The 20484-nt window shown below is 39.1% G+C and overlaps 1 protein-coding gene across 11 annotated transcripts in view; it reads right to left on the bottom strand.

Annotated features, from left to right (window-relative positions):
• The window catches only part of LOC126866724 (arfGAP with SH3 domain, ANK repeat and PH domain-containing protein), a 53307-nt gene that overhangs the window by 7773 nt on the left and 25050 nt on the right, over positions 1-20484 (bottom strand). For 7 of the 11 annotated variants that reach the window (XM_050620645.1, XM_050620643.1, XM_050620649.1 and 4 more), the window contains 14 exons: positions 10028-10100; positions 7150-7295; positions 4731-4985; positions 3762-3847; positions 3336-3492; positions 2951-3215; positions 2532-2759; positions 2222-2444; positions 1949-2129; positions 1407-1682; positions 1198-1317; positions 901-1123; positions 366-698; positions 133-299 (listed from right to left, as the gene is read on the bottom strand). In XM_050620645.1, the coding sequence (XP_050476602.1) occupies positions 133-299; positions 366-698; positions 901-1123; positions 1198-1317; positions 1407-1682; positions 1949-2129; positions 2222-2444; positions 2532-2759; positions 2951-3215; positions 3336-3492; positions 3762-3847; positions 4731-4985; positions 7150-7295; positions 10028-10100 (2733 nt within the window). Of the gene's footprint in view, positions 1-132; positions 300-365; positions 699-900; positions 1124-1197; positions 1318-1406; positions 1683-1948; positions 2130-2221; positions 2445-2531; positions 2760-2950; positions 3216-3335; positions 3493-3761; positions 3848-4730; positions 4986-5951; positions 6111-7149; positions 7296-10027; positions 10101-20484 lie in introns of those variants that run through there. The other 4 variants (XM_050620647.1, XM_050620653.1, XM_050620646.1 and 1 more) reach the window with 2 other exon arrangements.

Genomic DNA, 20484 nt, shown 5'->3' with positions numbered 1-20484 from the left:
AATCGCGACAATCGTGTCCCGTTATAGAGATTTCAAAATCTTTTGTATACATAAAACATTTCTAGAAATGTTCGAATACTTCCGTGAGTCACTTTAAATCTTTATAAAGCTAAATCTAAGATGTGAACTTACCTTACGTGGAGGCGGAATGGGATTACCCAAACCATGATCCGAACACATAGAGCTTAATGATTCACTGCTACGTCCGTTGCTCAATCTGGACGAATTGATACCGGATGGGGCTGGAGGTGGAGGATTCCTCGGCCTCTGGAGCGTCGAGCTGTTTACTTTGTCCGTACCTAACGATAACAGAGAAAACCGAATAAACTTGGGGAACAGATTGGATGGGAAGGTTCCAAATTTACCCGAACTAGACGGCAGTTCGTAGAGGAGTTTGCGTGAATTTTCAAACGCACCGTGTCCCGTTGAAGAATCTCCACTGGGCGATCTTTTATGATGCTGACTGTTTAATGTATTTAACGCATGTGGTAGAGTATGTAAAGAATGCCCAGCTAAGATCGGTTCGCTCGTTGTACGGCTATGCGTTGACGCTGCTAAAGACGCGGACGAAGGTAGAGTACCGTAATGAGAGGAAGGTATACCACCTGTACTTCCGGCCGGTGGTGGTGGCGGCGCTACACGCTTCTTCAGTGATCCATGAATATTGACCGAAATATCTGGAGCCATGGGAGCAGGTACTGAAAAAGCAATAAGATTCTAATCCACAATTTGCAGGTGAAAGTGTAATATACAATAGCTACTATGATTAAAATAGAAGAGAACGGCGCGAAACCACGGCAAATATCACACGATCGATTCTGTTTGGCTCGACTCTTTGAACTAACAATATCTGCACCGTATTCAATGCTAATTCAATATTAATTTAATACGATATCATACCAACAACAGGTTTCCTCGATTGAGGTGGTGGTGGTGGGGGCATTTGTTGTCTATTTGTCGAGGAACTTGGAGAAGAACCGCTTTGCAGGCTATCGCAAGTGCTACTTCGACTACGTAAAGTCACTGGTGAATCTCCCGATCCGGTACCACCACCACTACCACCACCGCCTACATAAGAAGGCGGCCTACTGCGAGACTTCTTTTCAGGTGTTAAACAGCCATTCTAAAACAAACGCGCATGAATTGTTAAAACAAATGATTTCAATAACTTCTAGCCTTATTATTCTTTAAACATACCCTGTCTTCTATTATCGTTTCATCGTCAGAAAAATCAGTAGATCCTTCGTCGTGTGAAAGATTCCAATCGATGTTAACATTATCAAACAATGTTTTCTGTCTTTGTAGAGCATGACTCAACTGAGGACAATGAAACAGTTAACTGTTATTGTGTGTACATACGTACGATATTGTTATACAAATTAGATGGCAATTGTTTGATGCGTTACCAGTTCTTTACATGTGTGATGTCCCATTTCCTGAGCAATGTCAAGCGGGGTTTTATCCTGTTTATTTCGGTGTGTTGGATCAGCGCCTGCCCGTAGTAACAGCTTCATCGCTTCTGCTCTGTCGTGTCGTGCACAAAGATGTAACGCTGTTTCTCCGTCGATCGTAGTCCTATCTATACCACCCGTCGACATATTCTGCACTAGGAAATCTATAATATGTAAACTGTTTCCCATTTCGCGTAGAATCGCTAAATGTAAAGCCGTCTCGCCCAGATCCTACAGGAAAACAACGTACAATATAAGTCCTGACAAGTTATAATTTTTGGAATTATTAACATTGATTGGAACAAGTTGTTTTTATGAGAGATTTTTGAATGACAGATTTATTCATTCTAATGCAATTGTATTGTCGTATTCGAGGTTTGATAAATTTTTAACACGAGCTCATTTTTTTATATAAATAAATTCCATTCTATTTTTTTTACATTCCATGTTTTCGCATCTTTTATTTTTCACTTTCAATTCGATTAAAAAAATCGTACCGAGGTAGGCAAGGGTGCTGCTAAATCTACGTTTTCAGCATAGACTTGCAGAAGTTGTTGCAGGTCGCGATTATTAACGGCGTGTTCCAAATCAGAAAGGAGATCTCGTTCATCTGCACAAGTGTTCATCACGTATCTCTTATCCACGTACTTGGCTCTTATAAATTCGTATCTTTCTTCCCTAAATCACACGAATGAAACACGTTTAATCACAGAGAAACTATATGAAAATTCATACTGATATAAATTCAAATAAATCTGGCTCGCACATACATCGTTGAAGTTGGCGTTGGCTTGTGATTATGATGCAATGTAGCTTCCATCACTTCGTTAAACGCCTGATTGGTCATGTGCCGTGCAAGAAGTAATTGAGCAGTGCCAACGTTGTCTAACGTTAAGGACTGTATTCTGGATATGTGCACTCCTAAGTCCCGGTGAATTCCGCTACATTCTATGCATACGATTATGCCAAAATTTGTAGAGAGCCACGTAGCATCTATCGAACAGAGAAGGGCCCCATTAGTTTTATATTTTTACAGATCATCGCTGAATCATGTTCATGGATACTATATACAAAATTTACCATTTTGCGATGAACAGTCGCAGCATTGATCGTTTCCAGGTAACCTCATGACACATCGTATTACAGCCTGTTGAAGTTCGACTAAACTTGGATTTCCTGTGCCAGCCTCTGCCTTGCCACTGGCGTCGAATGCTCGAAGCAGGGCACGTTCCTTGCAGTTTACCAAAACGGACATCCACGCTCTCTGGTCTGCTTCGTCTTCCGCTTGAAAGTGATACGTCCTGTTGTCTGCAACGAACGAACATCAGGTACAGATATACAGTATAAGTACAAATATATTTCGTTATATTTTGAATTATTTGTGTAACGATATCCGAACACGAGGTGTCCAAACGCTTATGGATATTAGATATGTATTTAGGATCGTTGAAAATCTCGCCTTGAAACCTCATCGTCGATAGCTTAACAGTTCAACTTACAACTAATGAGATCGAAACCCCGTTTGTCATCCGGTACTAGCTTGATTTGACAGGTTAATAAATTCACTCTCGTCGGTGGTTTATTCTCGTCCGCGTGACAGATATCTAGATAGCCTTCGGCTTGAACCGCGCAGCGTCTCTTTTGCCAAACTCTCCTCATTTTTCCTTCGCTTTTCTTCAGAAGATGCCCGGACCTGGTAACGCCGTGTTGCTTATCTCCTTGCAGCTGGTGAAGCGAATATCCTGCATTCGCGTTTACGTTCAACTGGAAATCGCATAATGATATATGACAATTGTTGATACGATACATTAAACATTTATATAAATTGCTATTCCAATGAACCAACAGGATACGCGAATATCCTATGGAAATTGGTTAATTTACCTCTTTGTCGCAACCTGAGCTTCTAAGGAGATTTCTCAGTTCTGTTAGTCGCCTTCTCTCCTCGTCTTGCGTTTGCCTGATCTTTTGCAATTTCACGCTCAGGTCAGCCACGTACGAACCAAAGTGTTCGATGGTTTTTAGGCCGTCTTGAAAGTAACTGTAGAACACAGAAACGATGTAAAACGTAAAAGGCTATCCGATTTTCTTTTCTAGTTGATTTTCAACGATTTTAAAAGACAGAAAGAAGAGCATTTAAAGAACGTTTCAAAAGAGACGTTCCTATATAACATGGAATAAAATTTAGATAATTCAGCTTCTAACAGAGAATGAAAGGTATCGTTGAGAATCGTGTTACTGGAGAGATTTGTTGTAATTCTTGAAAAATCATATTACGTACAGCGTTGTTAAACAAAATATCGCACTTACTTGGTTTGTGCATGGTAATATTCGACTAGATGCTGAAGCAGCTCAATTCCTTTCTTCGTTTTGATCTCGTTCACTTTTATAAGATACTGCGAAACAGAAACACACAACGCATATAAGAATATCATAATTTACATCTGCATCTACATAGGATGGATCATTTACATATTAATTTTCAGAATCTTACATTACCACTTGCCTCGCCGATATCTCGAGATCGATAAATAGAAATTACTTTGCTTGTTCCTTAATTACCTACGTGTTACGATTACTTTTATCTTGCTTCCTTATCTCGGAATAATTCATTGGAAATTGACGCGAAAGAATTAATTGAAGATCGTTCGGTGGAATAAACTATAATTTACGCAAGGACGTGGCGCCTACCAGCTAAAAATAATTTCGCGTTCTGTCTTTGTTTTCCCAGTAATTAATCTGTAGTTTGCCCTTGCATGCATAATCAGCGCAACATGTGAACAACAAGCGGCAATCTACTTGGAAATTTCCAGGTTTCCATCAATCTGCGATCGTGACTCATCGAATTAATTTTTGTTCGTCCGCGAAACCTCGTTTGTAAGAACGTCCCCGGTTTAAAAGCCCGAGGACAGCAAACTAATTCGATTCGACAAGCTTGAAATTCGAAACTCTAACGGGGGGGGGGGCAAAGATCGAACACGTATCATACGAGATTTCGCGATAGAAGATTATTCGTTCGAACGTGCAAAGCGCAAAATTCGAAATCGAAGCTTTAGCATCAAAAGTTTGTCACGCGCTCCTGATGTCTAAAGTTTCGTTTTCTCTTTTTTTTCTTTTTTTTTTTTTTTTTGTTCCAAAACGATTACAAAAGAACGCGTTTCCCTCGTTGAGTCGGTTTGCTCCGCAGGCCAGAAAAATCAGAGCGATCGTCGCGCAATAAGCATACAACGTGAACGTATTATAGTCGGCTGTTGCAGAGATCTGTTTCGGCGGCCTCACCTCGCACATTTGCAATTGAAACAATCTTCTCTCCTTCTCCATCTCGTCGGCGATCTCGGCCGGCGTCACTTCCGTTCGAATGAGGCCAGCCTCTTTCGCGTGCTGCTTCTTTTCCTTCTCGATTTTCGCGTATTTAGCCTCGTAATCTTTCCACGCCTTTTCGAACGGCCTTTTCAAGTCGCCTTTCACGCCTCGCAGATCACCCTTCAGCACCGAGTCCAGGGGAAACATCACGATATTGTTGATGTTCTGCATCTGTTCAACGAGGTTTCAGATTAACAGCTTGTTATCCTTGTTATTTATTTCATTTAAGGTAGCGTCAGGCATTTCCCGTTCTCGACGCTGGCGATTCATCGCAAGACACGCGACAAGATTATATATAAAAAGAAAAAAAAAAAGGAGGGGGCGAAGTGTAAAATACAAGAAGGCTAGAGTTACAAACTTAGTATTAATATAATTATAATATAATTATGTATTTATTATATTAATATAATTATGTATTAATTATGTTAATATAATTGTATAAAATTAATTAATAAAATATATTAGTATAATTTAATTCTATTAATGGTATTATATTAATATTGTATTAATATTAATATATTGTATTATTATAGAATACATAATTATTTAGAATACATAATTTAATATTTGTATATCGTATATTACTTAATATGTAATAATAATAGAAATAACGATGCAATGATAATACAGTCAATTATGTATTAATTATATAGCAAGTTGAATAAATAAACGAACCTAACCTTCAATCGATATGATACAGCGCCATTGTAATCGGCGATACAAATTAATATCAATTTTAATTAATATTGATATATTGTATTATTATATAATACATAATTATATTAATATAATATTTGTATATTGTATATTACGTAACATAAATAACGAAATAACGATGCAATAATAATGCAGTCAATTATGTATTAATTATATAGCAAGTTGAATAAATAAATAAACGAACCTAACCTTCAATCGATATGATACGGCGCCATTGTAATCGGCGATACAAATTAATATCAATTTTAATTAATATTAATATATTGTATTACTATAGAATACATAATTATATTAATTTAATATTTGTATATTGTATATTACGTAATATATAATAATAATAGAAATAACGATGCAATGATAATACAGTCAATTATGTATTAATTATATAGCAAGTTGAATAAATAAATAAACGAACCTAACCTTCAATCGATATGACACGGCGCCATTGTAATCGGCGATACAAATTAACGTCAATTTTGAGAAAATAAAAAAATCCCGCGATACCCTTTTTATGGTCTAGTCGCATTATGGCGACTGAATCTCGTTTGGAAGACGAAATTTAACCTCGCATTGGTAAACGCATTACCACACTCGAGAAGATGATGTACACAGACGGAATACAGCCGCAGTGATTGCACTTATTTGGCTCAATTTTAGTCACGGGATGAGAGCGTGTTCGGCTTAGCGCGGCGAATTCCAAGTCTGGTGAGAATAACTTGCTCTTTCCTCTATGAAAAGCAGCCGCTCTGGTCTTCTATCGAATACTTAATCGAACATGGTTTTCGAGAAGAACCGAAGAACCTCCAACGCGTAGTTTCCATCGGTCTAACCGGAGGTTGAGAATTTTTCCAGAGTTTCGTTGCCGATTGTGTGATTCTGATTTTGGAAACGACGAATGGAAGAAGAACGCGAGCAGCGTATTGGGAGGCAGATCAGCGAGACGCTTGGAAATTTGATTTCGTCGGATGAAAATCGAGGTGGTAGGAAATTTCAGCAACTGGCAAGAGAACTGACTTTTACAGCTAAATATCTTGAAGATACTCGAAGAATTCAGAAAACCCAGCGTGTAATTCGAACGCGTATCTGATACTTAGACGCCGAGGCGAATAAAACCGAGAATTTCGGCTTCGGTGAAAAATTCGATAAAAGCAAGTTACATCGAACCTGTAGACGCGATTGCGACGTAACACAACCAATTAAAAACGGAACGCATTTGCGATAGAAAACTCGAATGGTAGAACCGTATTCTCCGTTGATGGAAATTGTAACGTATCGAGATATTGGAATATATTTACTTTAATATTAAGTAGTCCGAAAAGTGTCTTTCTTTTACAGACACGTCTTTTACAACGATGCGTCTTTATACAAACGTGAAACCTAATCTGTCAAACGTTGTATTCTTTATCTTGATAGAAGGAAATGAATCACACGTAATTCGATAAAGTAATATAAAACGAAAAATGTTGTACACCCGTTATTTCCTTATAAAACGAAAGAAACTTTTCGGACGATCTAAAATAATAAGATATTCATCGTTAAGCCAGCATCGAACGTAAACGTATGGTTGGTCGGATCGAAGGATCGTTATGGAACCGCGTGTGAAGATATTGGCACAAACCAGAGTTTTCATGAGGGCGCTCAATTCCTTCGTGACGACGGCGAACTTTAAGAAAGCAGCGCCGATATCCGGTTCCTGTTCTTTCAAGGCTGCATCCCCGAGCCTTTCCAGTGCCCTTCCAAGGTACACCTCGTTATCGACGTGAGCTGTAACACAAAAACCACGCAAACATCGCTATTTATCTCCGATTAATTTTCTGCGTAATTTTTCACACGGTAGAAACCTCTGCTACGCGAAGTCGGATTATCGAAACATTCCACCCTTTGCTCGCTCGTTAACCGCGTCGTTCTTTCTCGGTTGCTTTATTACTCCAACTTTTTTTATTATGTCAACACTTTACCGACCGCTAGCGGTTCAACGGCGTACGCACGTCCGACCGGCAGCACAGGCGCAGATTCTCCCTGGCGCTGCCTCTGTTTCGGTTTACGCTCTCCAATATCATTCGTTCTCGTTCATCGCGAACGGTAAGTTTTTCAAATTGGTATAAAACTGTGACAAATTACAAAGCAACGCAACTGACGCGACCGAGCAAGTTACCTCAGTACTAAATAACAAATTACTGCTCAAATAACGAGAAAGATTGTCGACGATAAAAAGTCGATTAGTAGGCTATCGGTCGGTAAGCGTCGGCGACAGAAAACCAATTAATAGACTATCAGTCGGTAAAGTGTTAATACAACGTTAATAAGAAAGTTGATCTACCGTTAACTACTCGGACGTTGATTTTGCTGTGTGAGATTTTTACTCGCTGAAATCCAACGTTTGGAGAACTTATCTCTTCGATTTCTCCGGATAAGGTTCTCAACGAGGATCGTTGCGCGTATCGTTTTCAGCGGTTTCGATTCGAGCATCTTAGACGAGTTCGGTGTATCGTATATTTATTATTTTATTTATTTATTCTTAGTCCACACCTTTCGGCTTTGGACGACTTTCGGCTTATAATGCCCTCGCATTACATATATTTCTCTTACTCTAGCACTTCTATCGGTGTATCGTATATATTTTCATATTTTCATCGCAACGTTGCTATAGCCGCGTAAACAGCCGCGGTATAATTATGGCAGGCGCAACGATCGGTTTTCCTGCTTAATTGTGCAACCAAACGCACGAAACGCACGAGACTAACAACATCGGGGAAAAAAAGAAAAAGAAAAATAGAAAAGGAAAAGGAGAAAAGAGGTTGGGACTTGTTACTCTAACGCGAATCTGTCACGAAACGTACACGTTCGTTATCTGTAAACTGCATCTTCTTCTTGCGCGTTAATACGCGATTCTAATCTGCGACTATCCAAATTTCGTAACCCGTGTTTCTCTTTCTTCCTGCAACCCACGACATTAGCATAATTCTCGAGATCTGGACGATTTCTTCGCAGCTGTGCAATTAATCGCTGAGATCGAATTAATTAAGGAGGCGTGCACGAGAGTATACATTATGCAAATTTTACCTAAAGCTCAGGCAAGTTTTTTTTTTAAGCGAGAAGTTTCGCTCGAATTTTTTTCCACCAGCAACGAGATCGCGCGATCTATCGAATATAATTGTGCAATTAGATTTGTCAAGGAACAGCGATCACTGATTGCCAGCGTATCCCTGTATTCGAGTATTAATTAAAACGTCTTCGTCGCTACGTTGAAGGTAATTTCGCCAACCAGGTCGGGTTATAGTTTCGAGTGAAATTAAATAAAAAAAAAAAAAAAAAAAAAAAAAAAAAAAAAAAAAAAAAAAAAAAAAAAAAAAAAATAAAAAAAAAAAAAAAAAAAAAAAAAATAAAAAGAAAAAGAAAAAGAAAAAGAAGAGAAAAAATCGGAGTGGAGAATTTGAAGCACGAATACTTTTGTCTGCTTCTGAAATTTCCCAGCAATTTTTCTCTCCGTGTTCTCTAGCTCTCTTATTAAAATTCTATTAATTTCAACGAACTAAGCTTCGACGTGAATTTCATTCGACAACGATATTCTCGGCGACAGGATATTAAATTCGTGACAGTGTTCATTATCGTTGTATGTTTCTGAATGTACGATATTCGTGTTAATAAGTTTATAATTACGTTTGGTAGCCAGCTGGTATATCAAACGCAGATTGTTCGCCTCAGTTACGGAATACGTTGAAATCACGAGATCCTCGGCAAAGAGAATACGTATTTGTATGTAATTATACTGTTTCCGAGTTGCGTCAAGCTGTATCGTATTTAACGTGACAAATGCAAGCCTGCGCTTGTTCTATGTCCATTTCCATATCTCCTTTCGTTTCAACGCCACAGCTATCGATTTATAACGCGTTTTTCTAAACGAACCGTAGACGCAAATAATTAATAACTATATCCACGTATTTTATACATTTACGTATACGTTTTACCTCGTTCGTTTCTTCGCGTCATTCACGCGCGTTAATTGGTCTACGTTATGCAAAAATCTACCAACCTTCGACGAGCTGAATCTCAGCGAATTTAATTCGAGGATTTTCATTCGAGAAAAAAAGGTTGCTTCGTTTCTTCCGGGTATATGTATTTTATCTACAGGTATCTGGTTGGTAACTGGTGGTACAAGCGGAAGGGGGGTGATTCTACGCGAAAAAAGAAGTCGAAAATATGGAATACAAATTTTTCGTTCGAGGCTTTGTTTTCGAGAAAATCGACTTTGAATTTTCGTTCGGTACGCGTGAGGTACGTTATAGGTCTCGATGGAAGAATTTAAAAAATTAAAAAAAAAATTTTTGTTCTATATTTTCGACTTGTTTTTTTGCTTGTACGACCAGTTACCAACCACCCTGTATATTAGCGATAACAAGCAAATCGGAACGTTTAAGCCGAATAAATAAACAAATAAAACATTTATCGCAAGAGTCTGTTGAATTTCCAAATTTCCGAACAATCGTGACACTCACCGTTTCCAGAGTTGTGGATGGCTTTGATCGCCTTCTTCAGCTTCGTTAGACCATCTCTGTCGAAGTCCAGCGTCTGCAACAATTACGTAAAAAATTAGGTAAACTCCGTTCGACTCGTAATTCCTCTTATTGCGCGATGTGGATCGTACGGTCGAGTGAAAGGAGACACGCGCTTCTCCTTTATAATCATCGAACAATGGAAACAGGGTTATGCGCTGTTTGTTTCCATTGTGTCGACGTGTTACATTAAAAGTCAATTAATTGAGACCGACACCGTTGACCTTGAATCTTTTAAACCGCTCAAGTACGACGACGTAACACTAAGTGATTTATGTTGGACTCGCGGCGAACGCAACAGGAGAGCCGAATTCGATTTCAATTTGGATGGTGGATTTAGCGCGCCTGTGTTTTCTATTTAGAGACGCGCGGCAAGAGAGAATTTTTGCTACGACTGTAGCGGAATGCATTTAAACGAATTTGTGTCATCGATCACTGGCAAAAAAAGATGGGATATCGTCGGATGATATTTCGTTCGTTAGTATCTACTTTATCTTAATTATACTCGTACACGCGATAACGTAGATCGCATGTAGATAACGGCATTACCGATAATTAGTACACGTTCATCGACAACGTGTAAGACAATTAATCGTACAATTTTTCGCTATCGATAATGCTTATCGGCGACAAAAATAAAAATCGAACCGACGACAATGGTTATTGACGTAGTCGAAGAAAATCTTAATCATTCACGATGATGGTCATTACTCGGAACAATTAAATATTAGTACTTTTTTAATCGTTTCATTTTTATTTACTCGTGTATCCGGTTTATCGACAAGTAGCTTCGATTTAAATAAAAAATTCTGTTTCAGTCGATGGATCTCGTGCGAGAAACGTTTAAAAGAACCGTTATTTTGGATGTCTGATTTTAACTAACGCTCATTCGCACGTTATAAACGCACGATTTCCAAGCGAACAGAATCTTGGCCGAATTAATCTTCGTTGCTCTCGAATAACATTCATCTTTACGTTTTCGAAAATTTTATCTGCAAATGTGATCTCTATGCGTATTACCATTGCACCATTGAGAACGAATAACGGCACGAGCTGTTTCTTTTTCTTTTTTTACTGCAGTCAACCGATACCAAATTATCTGACGTCTTATCGTTATTGACTTCTGTTTCAGTTTCCGGCCCGTAATTTCCAGTATTGCGAATCGCTCGTTTTATTTCGGTCGAACGCTGCGATGACCTGTGCGAACGATGGCTCGAAAACGCTTCATCGTCAAGTGCTCTCCATTGTACGAAATACCCAATTTTCTCGCGATTTCTCTTAATGAAATACCCTCTTTGTACACTGTAATAATGGCATAGCCGAGCTCCTTATGCCAATCCTCTTGGCTCTGTGCTACTTCGATTTCGCGTTCCAACAATATTTTTCAACGAGTTTGCTTGTCCGTCTCGAAAACGAAAAAGTTCTATTTTATTTTCTTACTTTCCCACAAGGAATCACGCCGTGGCCGCTTCTACGTGTAATTCTGTATACACGTATACGACTAAACCGCTAATACTTGTTGCACCATATGTTTATATATATATACACATATTATATACAGATATAAGGAGGGAAAAGTGAAGACTACGCCAATGGTAAAGGCAAACGAAGCAAAGAAAAAATCATAAAAAAAAATCATAAAGATAGAAAGGATAGTAAAGAGAAAGAATATTTATCGTGTACGTTGAAACGTATATCATAAAATATGAATTTCCTCTGCAATACGAAGAACAGCGAAATTCAATATTTACAATCCGGTTCAGCACGAGATTCCATGGGAAAGGTAGCTGTTGCGTATTATACCGGCGTTTTTCATCTGTACATCTCGTGCTCTGATACAAACGTAGCCAGATGTATTTTTCATGTATCAAACGTTTTTATCAAAAAACTCTGAATTATTTCGGCCGCCTTTTCCGCCTCCTTGTACGATACGTACAAAGACGGAGTGGACTCGAGCGATCAGAAATTCCACGCGAACACCGTCGCCGACTGAGACTGCGCAGCCCACAGCGCCAAGTAACTTGCAAAATACACACGGAGCTACGTGCGCGAGTCTGATTTCACGTACAGTAACACGGAGGATGGGAATAAAAATTCGCCCGGCAGGCAACAAACAGTTCCGCCGGTTCGATCAGGAAATTGCACGGGGATCCTCTGGCGGTGCTTGTAAGCAGCTGGCGAGGATATTGCCGAGGTCGAGTACGCAGCATCGAGGACGCCGCGAAAGGCCGACGCGCCGCCAGGAGCAAAAGCAACGACGACGAGAAAAAGGAATTGCCGTGCGCGCGGAGCCAGGCAACGATACATTTTATCGGCTCACGCTCCGTCGAGCAGAAGATTCGCCTATCTTCGTTCCACGCGCTTCTTATCGAGCGATTTTTACGTTTCGCGCCGCGCTTTCACCATTTTCAATAAACCCGAACGCGAACAAGCAGAACCGTGGAAAGGGCAGAGAAAGATAGTCGGCGATGCAACGAAGCAAGTTGCGAATACAGCGGCGCTCGCCACTCTTCCAACACGGAAAACTCAAATACGTACGTGTACGCGTACTAGCAATTTAGCTTTGGCGAACGAAGGTCGGTGAATTCGATACGAATCCTACTTCGTTTTTCATCTTTTTGCCTGTCGATGCTGCAGGATTCAAAGAACGCGACTCTAAATTCGAATCCGACACTGGTCCCGATCCGATGGTAATTACAGATTTTCATCGCGTTGTTTAACCGTTTGTTCGAGTGCCAAGCAACGCGATCGCGGTGTTTAGATTTTGTGTCGAAAAGTCGCAGTACATTTGAACGCTACACGAACGACTGCCGGTATTTTGTATTTCATTGTTATCTTTTCGATAATTTTTAGTGAAAACTTGAAATATTTATAAACTAATAGTACGCATATATAATAATATAGACGTATTTTATAAAATAACAAACATGGCGAGCGCTATTGCGCCGGTTGTTTCTCCTTGCAATGGATTAAGGCAAGCGCTATCGTGCTGCAATTTTTCAACCCTGTTTTTTCAAAGACCCCTGGGACTCAAACGGTTAAAACAGATTGCACCTACTTTATCGTCCGATCGTGGCGATCGTCGTCGATGGCGAAACTTTTTTCACGCTTATCGTTCGCTTTTCTCGCCTGTAATTTGCCTGCGAGATCTGCCTGGACGCTTTCTCGCGCGGTTTCGCGTCTCTTTCGAATCCACGTTCTTCCTTGTCGTCGAAACGATCACGCTTAAGCGGTAACCGCACTCCGCGCATCGCTTCGGACAAAACTCGCCGAGAACGCATCGATTTCTACGGCTGAATCGATCATCACAAACCACGTTTTCGAAAGTATAGCGGACGAGAGCTCCTCCTGCGTGCGTATTTCTTATATTCACGGATTTGAAAAGTGCTATGGCGTGGTTGTCGAACTTACCATCCGATGATATTATTATTCTTCAAACTTTCGACACGTCGTCGATAAAAGTCATCGGATTTCGGGCCACGATCGGTATCTCAGATAACGAAAAACGCGACAAGGTTACCGAACAGACAGACAGACAGCCACGTGCTATAGAATTTCAGATAAATGCTAATAAAAAAAATGTTCTTCGTTCGTCGAGAGACGTTGCTAGACGTCCGGCAACAATTTTTCGTTCTTAAGCAGGTGGAAAAATGACAATTTTTCGGCATCTATCTTTGCGCGTGCATTTAATACGAGCGATGATAAAATACTTTTTCGTTCCAATTTCGCGAATTTTACTTCGTCCGCCATATTCGAGTCGAGGTGTCATCTAAAGGTACGTGCTGGAATTGCTGCGATCTTACGATTGGACAAGCAACATTTCTACATGCGATCCTAATTCGACGCTGAAAGAAGCATATACACGGCTTTATATTAGACTGGCTCTTGTATACTCTCGATGAAAATTTTATTCCACGTTTCTTTCGCTAGCAATCACCTTCCTAGGATGGTTCCGGTTGGTAAGAGAAGAATCTGTGCAAAGTACGAGTAAGAGGAAAGCACGCCCCTGGAGCCCCAAACGCTAAACTCTACTTGCGTAAATGCACAAAAAACTGGATCATGTTCCAAGTTATCGACTATATCGAAAAACATGTCGAATTATATGAAAAAGATCGAAGATTTAGACAGAGAGCATCTTTTATATTCCGTTACTTTTTTTTCGACGCACGGAAAAAAGAAAGAAAGAAATGGGGCAGAAAGCCTGCAACAAACGGTAAAATTACTTTTCTAATCTTGAAAATTGAAGCGCTTCCTAATAAAATTCTTCTTTCTTGATCCATAGAGGCTAAAAATAACGCGTAATTTTGATTCCCATCCCTGAAGAATCATCCTGTTTAAAGAACATTGTTCGTTGTACAAAAGAATTGTGTTCGTTAGTGGACTTTTTCCCTTATCCAATCGAGCTGGTATTTTTTCACAGCTCGTTCTCTCATTAATCGACCCTGAAACCCAAAACCTTGGAAAGAATTTTCATCAAGAATAAATAAGAGGCGTTCTAGTGTATACATATTGAACTCGATTCCATCGCTACGGTAGAGGCGCGCGCTCGTGCAATCCTTATCGATCCCGATGATACCGGCGTACGAGAGAAGCTTCGAATGAAAAAAAAAAAAAAAAAAAAATACGAGAAAAGAAAGAAAGAAAAAAAGAAGAGAAGAAGACGGCAATTAAACCCTCGATTTTATATGTGAATGTATGGGAACGCGATGAATCTCAGAGGCGAACGCTTCGCTCGGTGGAGTATCTGAAATTGAAATCTCGTTTCTGTATACGAGCTTGTCTATCTCTCTGTTTAACCAGTGACATCGTGAGATGTGATTTTTTTGAAATAGAAATTCCAGCGAGGTGTTTAACTTGGATTAGAACGTTTCATGCCGCGTTATAACTACGACAGAGGAAGGGACTTTGATTTATTTGAGAACATAGAAGAGTCGCGTCAAAATTTAATAGTTGTACTCGTACGATTGACAGTTCTCCATCTGTCAATTATTCTTCCTATCGAAAATTGAATTATAATTCAATTCGGTTAGTTTCGATTAATCTGCTCTGGCCGAAGAATCAAGTTGTTTCGCTTGGGAATTCATCGGATGGTAAACAGCGAATAAAATTCGATGGACGGTTGTTGGCATCGGAAATTGCAAATTGCGGAATATTCTGACGAAGATATATTTTACAGCGTGTGGATCAATTTTACGCGCTTATTATTATTATTAAAAAAGAGAAAGAAAAATGGGGAGGAATTGAAACATCGTTTATACGAACCTTCTTTTATTATTCACCCTATATTCCATCCAATCGTAGGAAACGTTTTGCAATTTTGCATGTGAAACGTTCTACGTGTAAACGTTTCAAAATTGATCCAATTTCGGTATTTAACCTGACTTCACAAAATGACACGATGAGTGAGCAATCAGAAAGCGAGAAGCTACAAGTTACTTAGAATTGCTAAACTTTGTGAATCGCGCCTTGGAAATGTTTCATTTGTAATTTCTAAATTTCTAATATCAACCTATTTTTTTTTTCTCAATTAAAGGCAATGTAAAATTCCAAGTACACTTATCTCTGCATTCGTGTCATTTTCTTGCGATGAACGATCTTAGCGGACAGTAAATCGTTTACTTTCGATACAAATAACGCGTTCGAGACGAGACGAATATCTGTTGTTCGAGTTGCTCCGCGTTACATCGACTTGCCCGTTATAACCGAAATAGTGACGCGTTCCAGAGGGGAAACAATGATATTAATTAATTCAACGACTTCCTGGCTGACATTAATTAACGCAAGAAAGCCGCGTTTAAGCCTTCAATTACCTATTTTAATTGGTTGGTGGTGCGACAAAAGCCGTGAACGACGCGTCGATCGTTAACCGACCGATGGCACCACGTTAAACGATAAATTAACTCGCCAGTATAGTCGTAAAATTTCTTAATTACCGCGTGACGATAAGAAGATGTGTTCGATAAGAGGAGTGTTCGGGGCTTCGAGGGTCAACTGTCTGATAAATGTAAAATATGAAATCAACCATTCCTCGAAACTTTTAGTACGAAACGTGAGAAGATTGTACGTGTATTTACGAGCAACTTGGATATAGTTAGCGGAAGAGATACAATAACGACGTTGTAATGCAAAACCTTTTATTCTCGGTTTTACCATACTGAGCTATTTAAGCAATTAACTGTTGCGACCTCTTTGAAAACTTTGAAAAGCTTGTACTTGAAACGCGTGACAAAAAGTAAACGACGACGAGTATACTGGTTGAACACAGAGTATGCGTGGCTCTTATAACATAGAATTAAATTGTAACGAAACGATCGTTTTATTTCTCAATTTTGTTACCGACAGGGCTCGTCGTAGCACGAAATATCGCCATTTCTTCGCGATGAGTATACTCGTCGAAAGCAGGTAATCGGTTAAAAGCAATACATCGTTTGAACGTACAGTTGGTGATAGAAAAATAGTAAATCGAATCCACGGATTAGAAAAGTCTGAAGAACGTTTAACGTATTTTGGGAGAAGCTGTTTTTAAATTACGTTCTCCCGTAAGTTGCAAAATTTCTAAACACTTTGAACGCGCCTTTTTCGTTCGATGTTACGTCGCTTCCCGATGAAATATCTGCAACCTGTGCTTTAAAACGATCGATAGGGATTCTAGAAGCATACTTTGCGGCCAATTCAACCTTGACCAAAATGTACTACTACAGACCCTTCCAGGTTTACATTCTATTTGTTAAGGTTAACGTAAAGTTAATCTCGGGTATATGCTAAAATTCTAGTCTTTTTTGTGTCCGATCTTCTTCTATCCGTACACGATCGATCATATCGTAAATCAATGTTCGAAATATTTTCCGCCGCTTTGTACAACTTTCTCGAGTCTTCGTGATGAAATAGTACGAAATTGGGACATTTTCGTGTTTCTGTAACGTTTCGAAAGTGCTTGCCAGCCAGAGTTACGCTCGCAGGTCCGGTCAAACGATCAGTTCCAAAATTGAATTCAAAATTGTACATTCGTCGTTATTCCGCTCGTTCGTCCGACTTTATGTAAATTTCTCTATCAATGGAAATTGACAAACCGGATAATCAGGTAATATAAGATTGTACATAAAGATTGTTACATAAAGTTAAAATATAAAATTGTACGATTTTAATTAAACTTTGAAACCGGTCGTTCTACCGGGCTTGATAGGGTTCGTGTTAAGGTCAGAGATGGAAGCCATGCGCGACCCGACGTTATCGTCGTCGCTCATCGTCAAGATTATTGTCATCGATCGATCACGAAATCTCGCGACGAACGCTCTGAAACTACGTCTGGAGCAACTGTAACAATCGCGGACCATCTGTGCCGGTTCGACGTTCAAAAAAATAGGAGGTTGACGGAAAATGTTCTTTGCCGAGTTTGTCTGCAAAGTCTTCCGAGAAAATTGATCGCTTGTTGGGAACGACGTAAGACAAACGTGGAAACTAAGGAAAGTAAAGAAGAAAAATGCGATGTTTAAAAAGAAAATCGCCAGCTAACATCGTCTATATATATGTGTGAATTCTATAGAATTCAAACTACCCGCCAATCGATATTTTTACTTTTGCCTTGTTTTATTACAGTGTCATTTTGCTGAATGGATTAGATCACGAGAGAAGAACGGTAATTTAAGACTTGCAAGATCGATTCTCGATTCCCTGGGTAAAATTTGTAATAGATTTGTTGTTATTAACTGTTATTGTATTTAATTTAATCATTCCCAAAGTAAACTCGATTTTCCAGAATCGATCGTCCGATTTACCCCAAGAATTTAATTTATTATTTATATTTATATATATTTAATTTGATTATTCCCAAAATAAACTGAATTTTCCATAATTGATCGTCTGATTTACCCTAAGAATTTAGATTACTATGTACAGGGTGGTTGGTAACAACTGGTGGTAAAAGCGGAAAGGGGGTGATTCTACGCGAAAAAAGAAGTCGAAAATATAGAATAGAAATTTTTCGGCTGAGGCTTTGTTTTCGAGAAAATCGACTTTGAATTTTCGGTCGGTACGCGTGCACTTTATCGCGTCTCGTTATAACGGATCTCACTGTAGATCGTAGTCTCGATGGAAAAATTTAAAAAAGAAAAAATAATTTTTATTCTATATTTTCGACTTCTTTTTTCGCGTAGAATCACCCCCTTTCCGCTTGTACCACCAGCTACTAACCACCCTGTATATTTAATTTAATTATTCCCAAAGTAAACTCGATTTTCCAGAATAGATCGTCCGATTTACCTCAAGAATTTAATTTATTATTTATAGTTATATATACTTAATTTAATTATTCCCAAAATAAACTGAATTTTCTAGAATCGATCGTCCGATTTACCCCAAGAATTTAATTTATTATTTATATTTATATATACTTAATTTAATTATTCCCAAAATAAATTCGATTTTCCAGAATCGATCTCCGATTTACCCCAAGAATTTAATTTATTATTTATATTTATATATACTTAATTTAATTATTCCCAAAATAAACTGAATTTTCTAGAATCGATCGTCCGATTTACCCCAAGAATTTAATTTATTATTTATAGTTATATATACTTAATTTAATTATTCCCAAAATAAACTGAATTTTCTAGAATCGATCGTCCGATTTACCCCAAGAATTTAATTTATTATTTATATTTATATATACTTAATTTAATTATTCCCAAAATAAATTCGATTTTTCAGAATCGATCGCCTGATTTACCCCAAGAATTTATTATTTATAGTTATATATATTTAATTTAATTGTTCCCAAAATAAATTCGATTTTCCAGAATCGATCGTCCGATTTACCCCAAGAATTTAATTTATTATTTATATTTATATATATTTAATTTAATTATTCCCAAAATAAACTGAATTTTCTAGAATCGATCGTCCGATTTACCTCAAGAATTTAATTTATTATTTATATTTATATATATTTAATTTAATTATTCCCAAAAAAAAACTCAATTTTCCAGAATCGATCGTCCGATTTACCCTAAAAATCAACGTTATTGTATATATAAATGCGTCCATGTATGCGTCGCTGCAACTGTACGCGAATATCGTCGATCCTGCTGAATAGAAGGGGCAAGATGGAACCTTCCTTGCTGACGTCGTGTCGGCGTCGACATCGGTTGGCACATCTAGTCTAGGCGACGGGGATCAAGAGGACTCGTCGCCGATGAGAAACAGGGAAAACGCGAATTCCGCGAGGAACAATCGCCGAGCAAAGTGTCGTGTCAGCGTAACGTGCTCGACGATACGTGGTGGCCGGTGTATCTTGTCGCTGGTGCGATCGACTGGTACGGCTCGAAAGGTAGGGAAAAAACACAAGGGCAGTGTAGGAGAGGGGAGGTTTGCTCGTTACTCGTGAAATACGCGCGTTCCTTCTCGCCATTGTGCGTCGACTTTATCCAAAGCTATCTGATATTTATCGTCGTACCTCGTGTCGCCGGTTATTCAATTCAGCGTTACGAGGGAACACGTGCAACGTTTAATTATCGCCGCGCACGCGGTCCCTCGTACGTGCACTTAGCGTTGCAAACGCGCTATCAACGGCTGTACGCGAAACGATTGCACGCGCCAGAGAAATTAGGTGCGCGACGTACGATGAACGTACGCGTCTTGCAGCGTCTTGTTGGTGGAAAGCCGTGGCATGGACAGAAACATGCCGCGTACGATTCGTACCAGGACGACGTACAGACGTAGATGTCTCGCCAATTAACCGCGGAATTTAGTTTTCAAAGCCTCTTACGAGCTTTGTGATCGACACTCTGGGGGTCCTATCGACGAGCAAATAGCTCGAGTCGTCGTGTATTTTTGCAGCCATCGAATAGATTCAAAGGGTTTTTCGACCTTTCACGCGACTGGAATATTCCATTCTTCCGCAACCTCTGGGGTTTGTCGGCGAGAAACTTTTCAATGTGATTCTTTACACCGACCAAAGAGTTAAAAATTCGAACGAACTTTCCGAGCGGCGTACGACGAGTACAATATTTTATTAAAAATTCTCGAGAGTATTTAAAGAAACTTCTGGTAACATTTTTCAGCGTGATGCGTTTGAAAACAATTTCCCCGATGGAGAGGTACCGAGCAAAATTTATCGTTTCGTTAAATTCTTCAAAAATCTGAACGATCTCTTCGAGCGGCCGATGTTACGCATCAACCGCACCGAAATATTCATTCCGATTGACGCGTGTATACGTGGAACGCGGTTGAGAAGAAACGAGAATTTTGTTGCGTTAGTATCGCTTCATTACCGTTTTACAAGATCGAAAAAACTTCCGACAGATAGATTTTCGTGCTTACATTGGCGCACATCGCCGCGAGAATATCTTTGGAAACGCACTGACTGATCCAACAATAGCAAAAATTGCGACGAAAGAACC

The sequence above is a fragment of the Bombus huntii genome, chromosome 6, assembly GCF_024542735.1.
Source record: "Bombus huntii isolate Logan2020A chromosome 6, iyBomHunt1.1, whole genome shotgun sequence".
Lineage (NCBI taxonomy): Eukaryota > Metazoa > Arthropoda > Insecta > Hymenoptera > Apidae > Bombus > Bombus huntii.
Note: the sequence above shows the minus strand (reverse complement) of the source record. Positions and strands in the feature narration are given on the sequence as shown.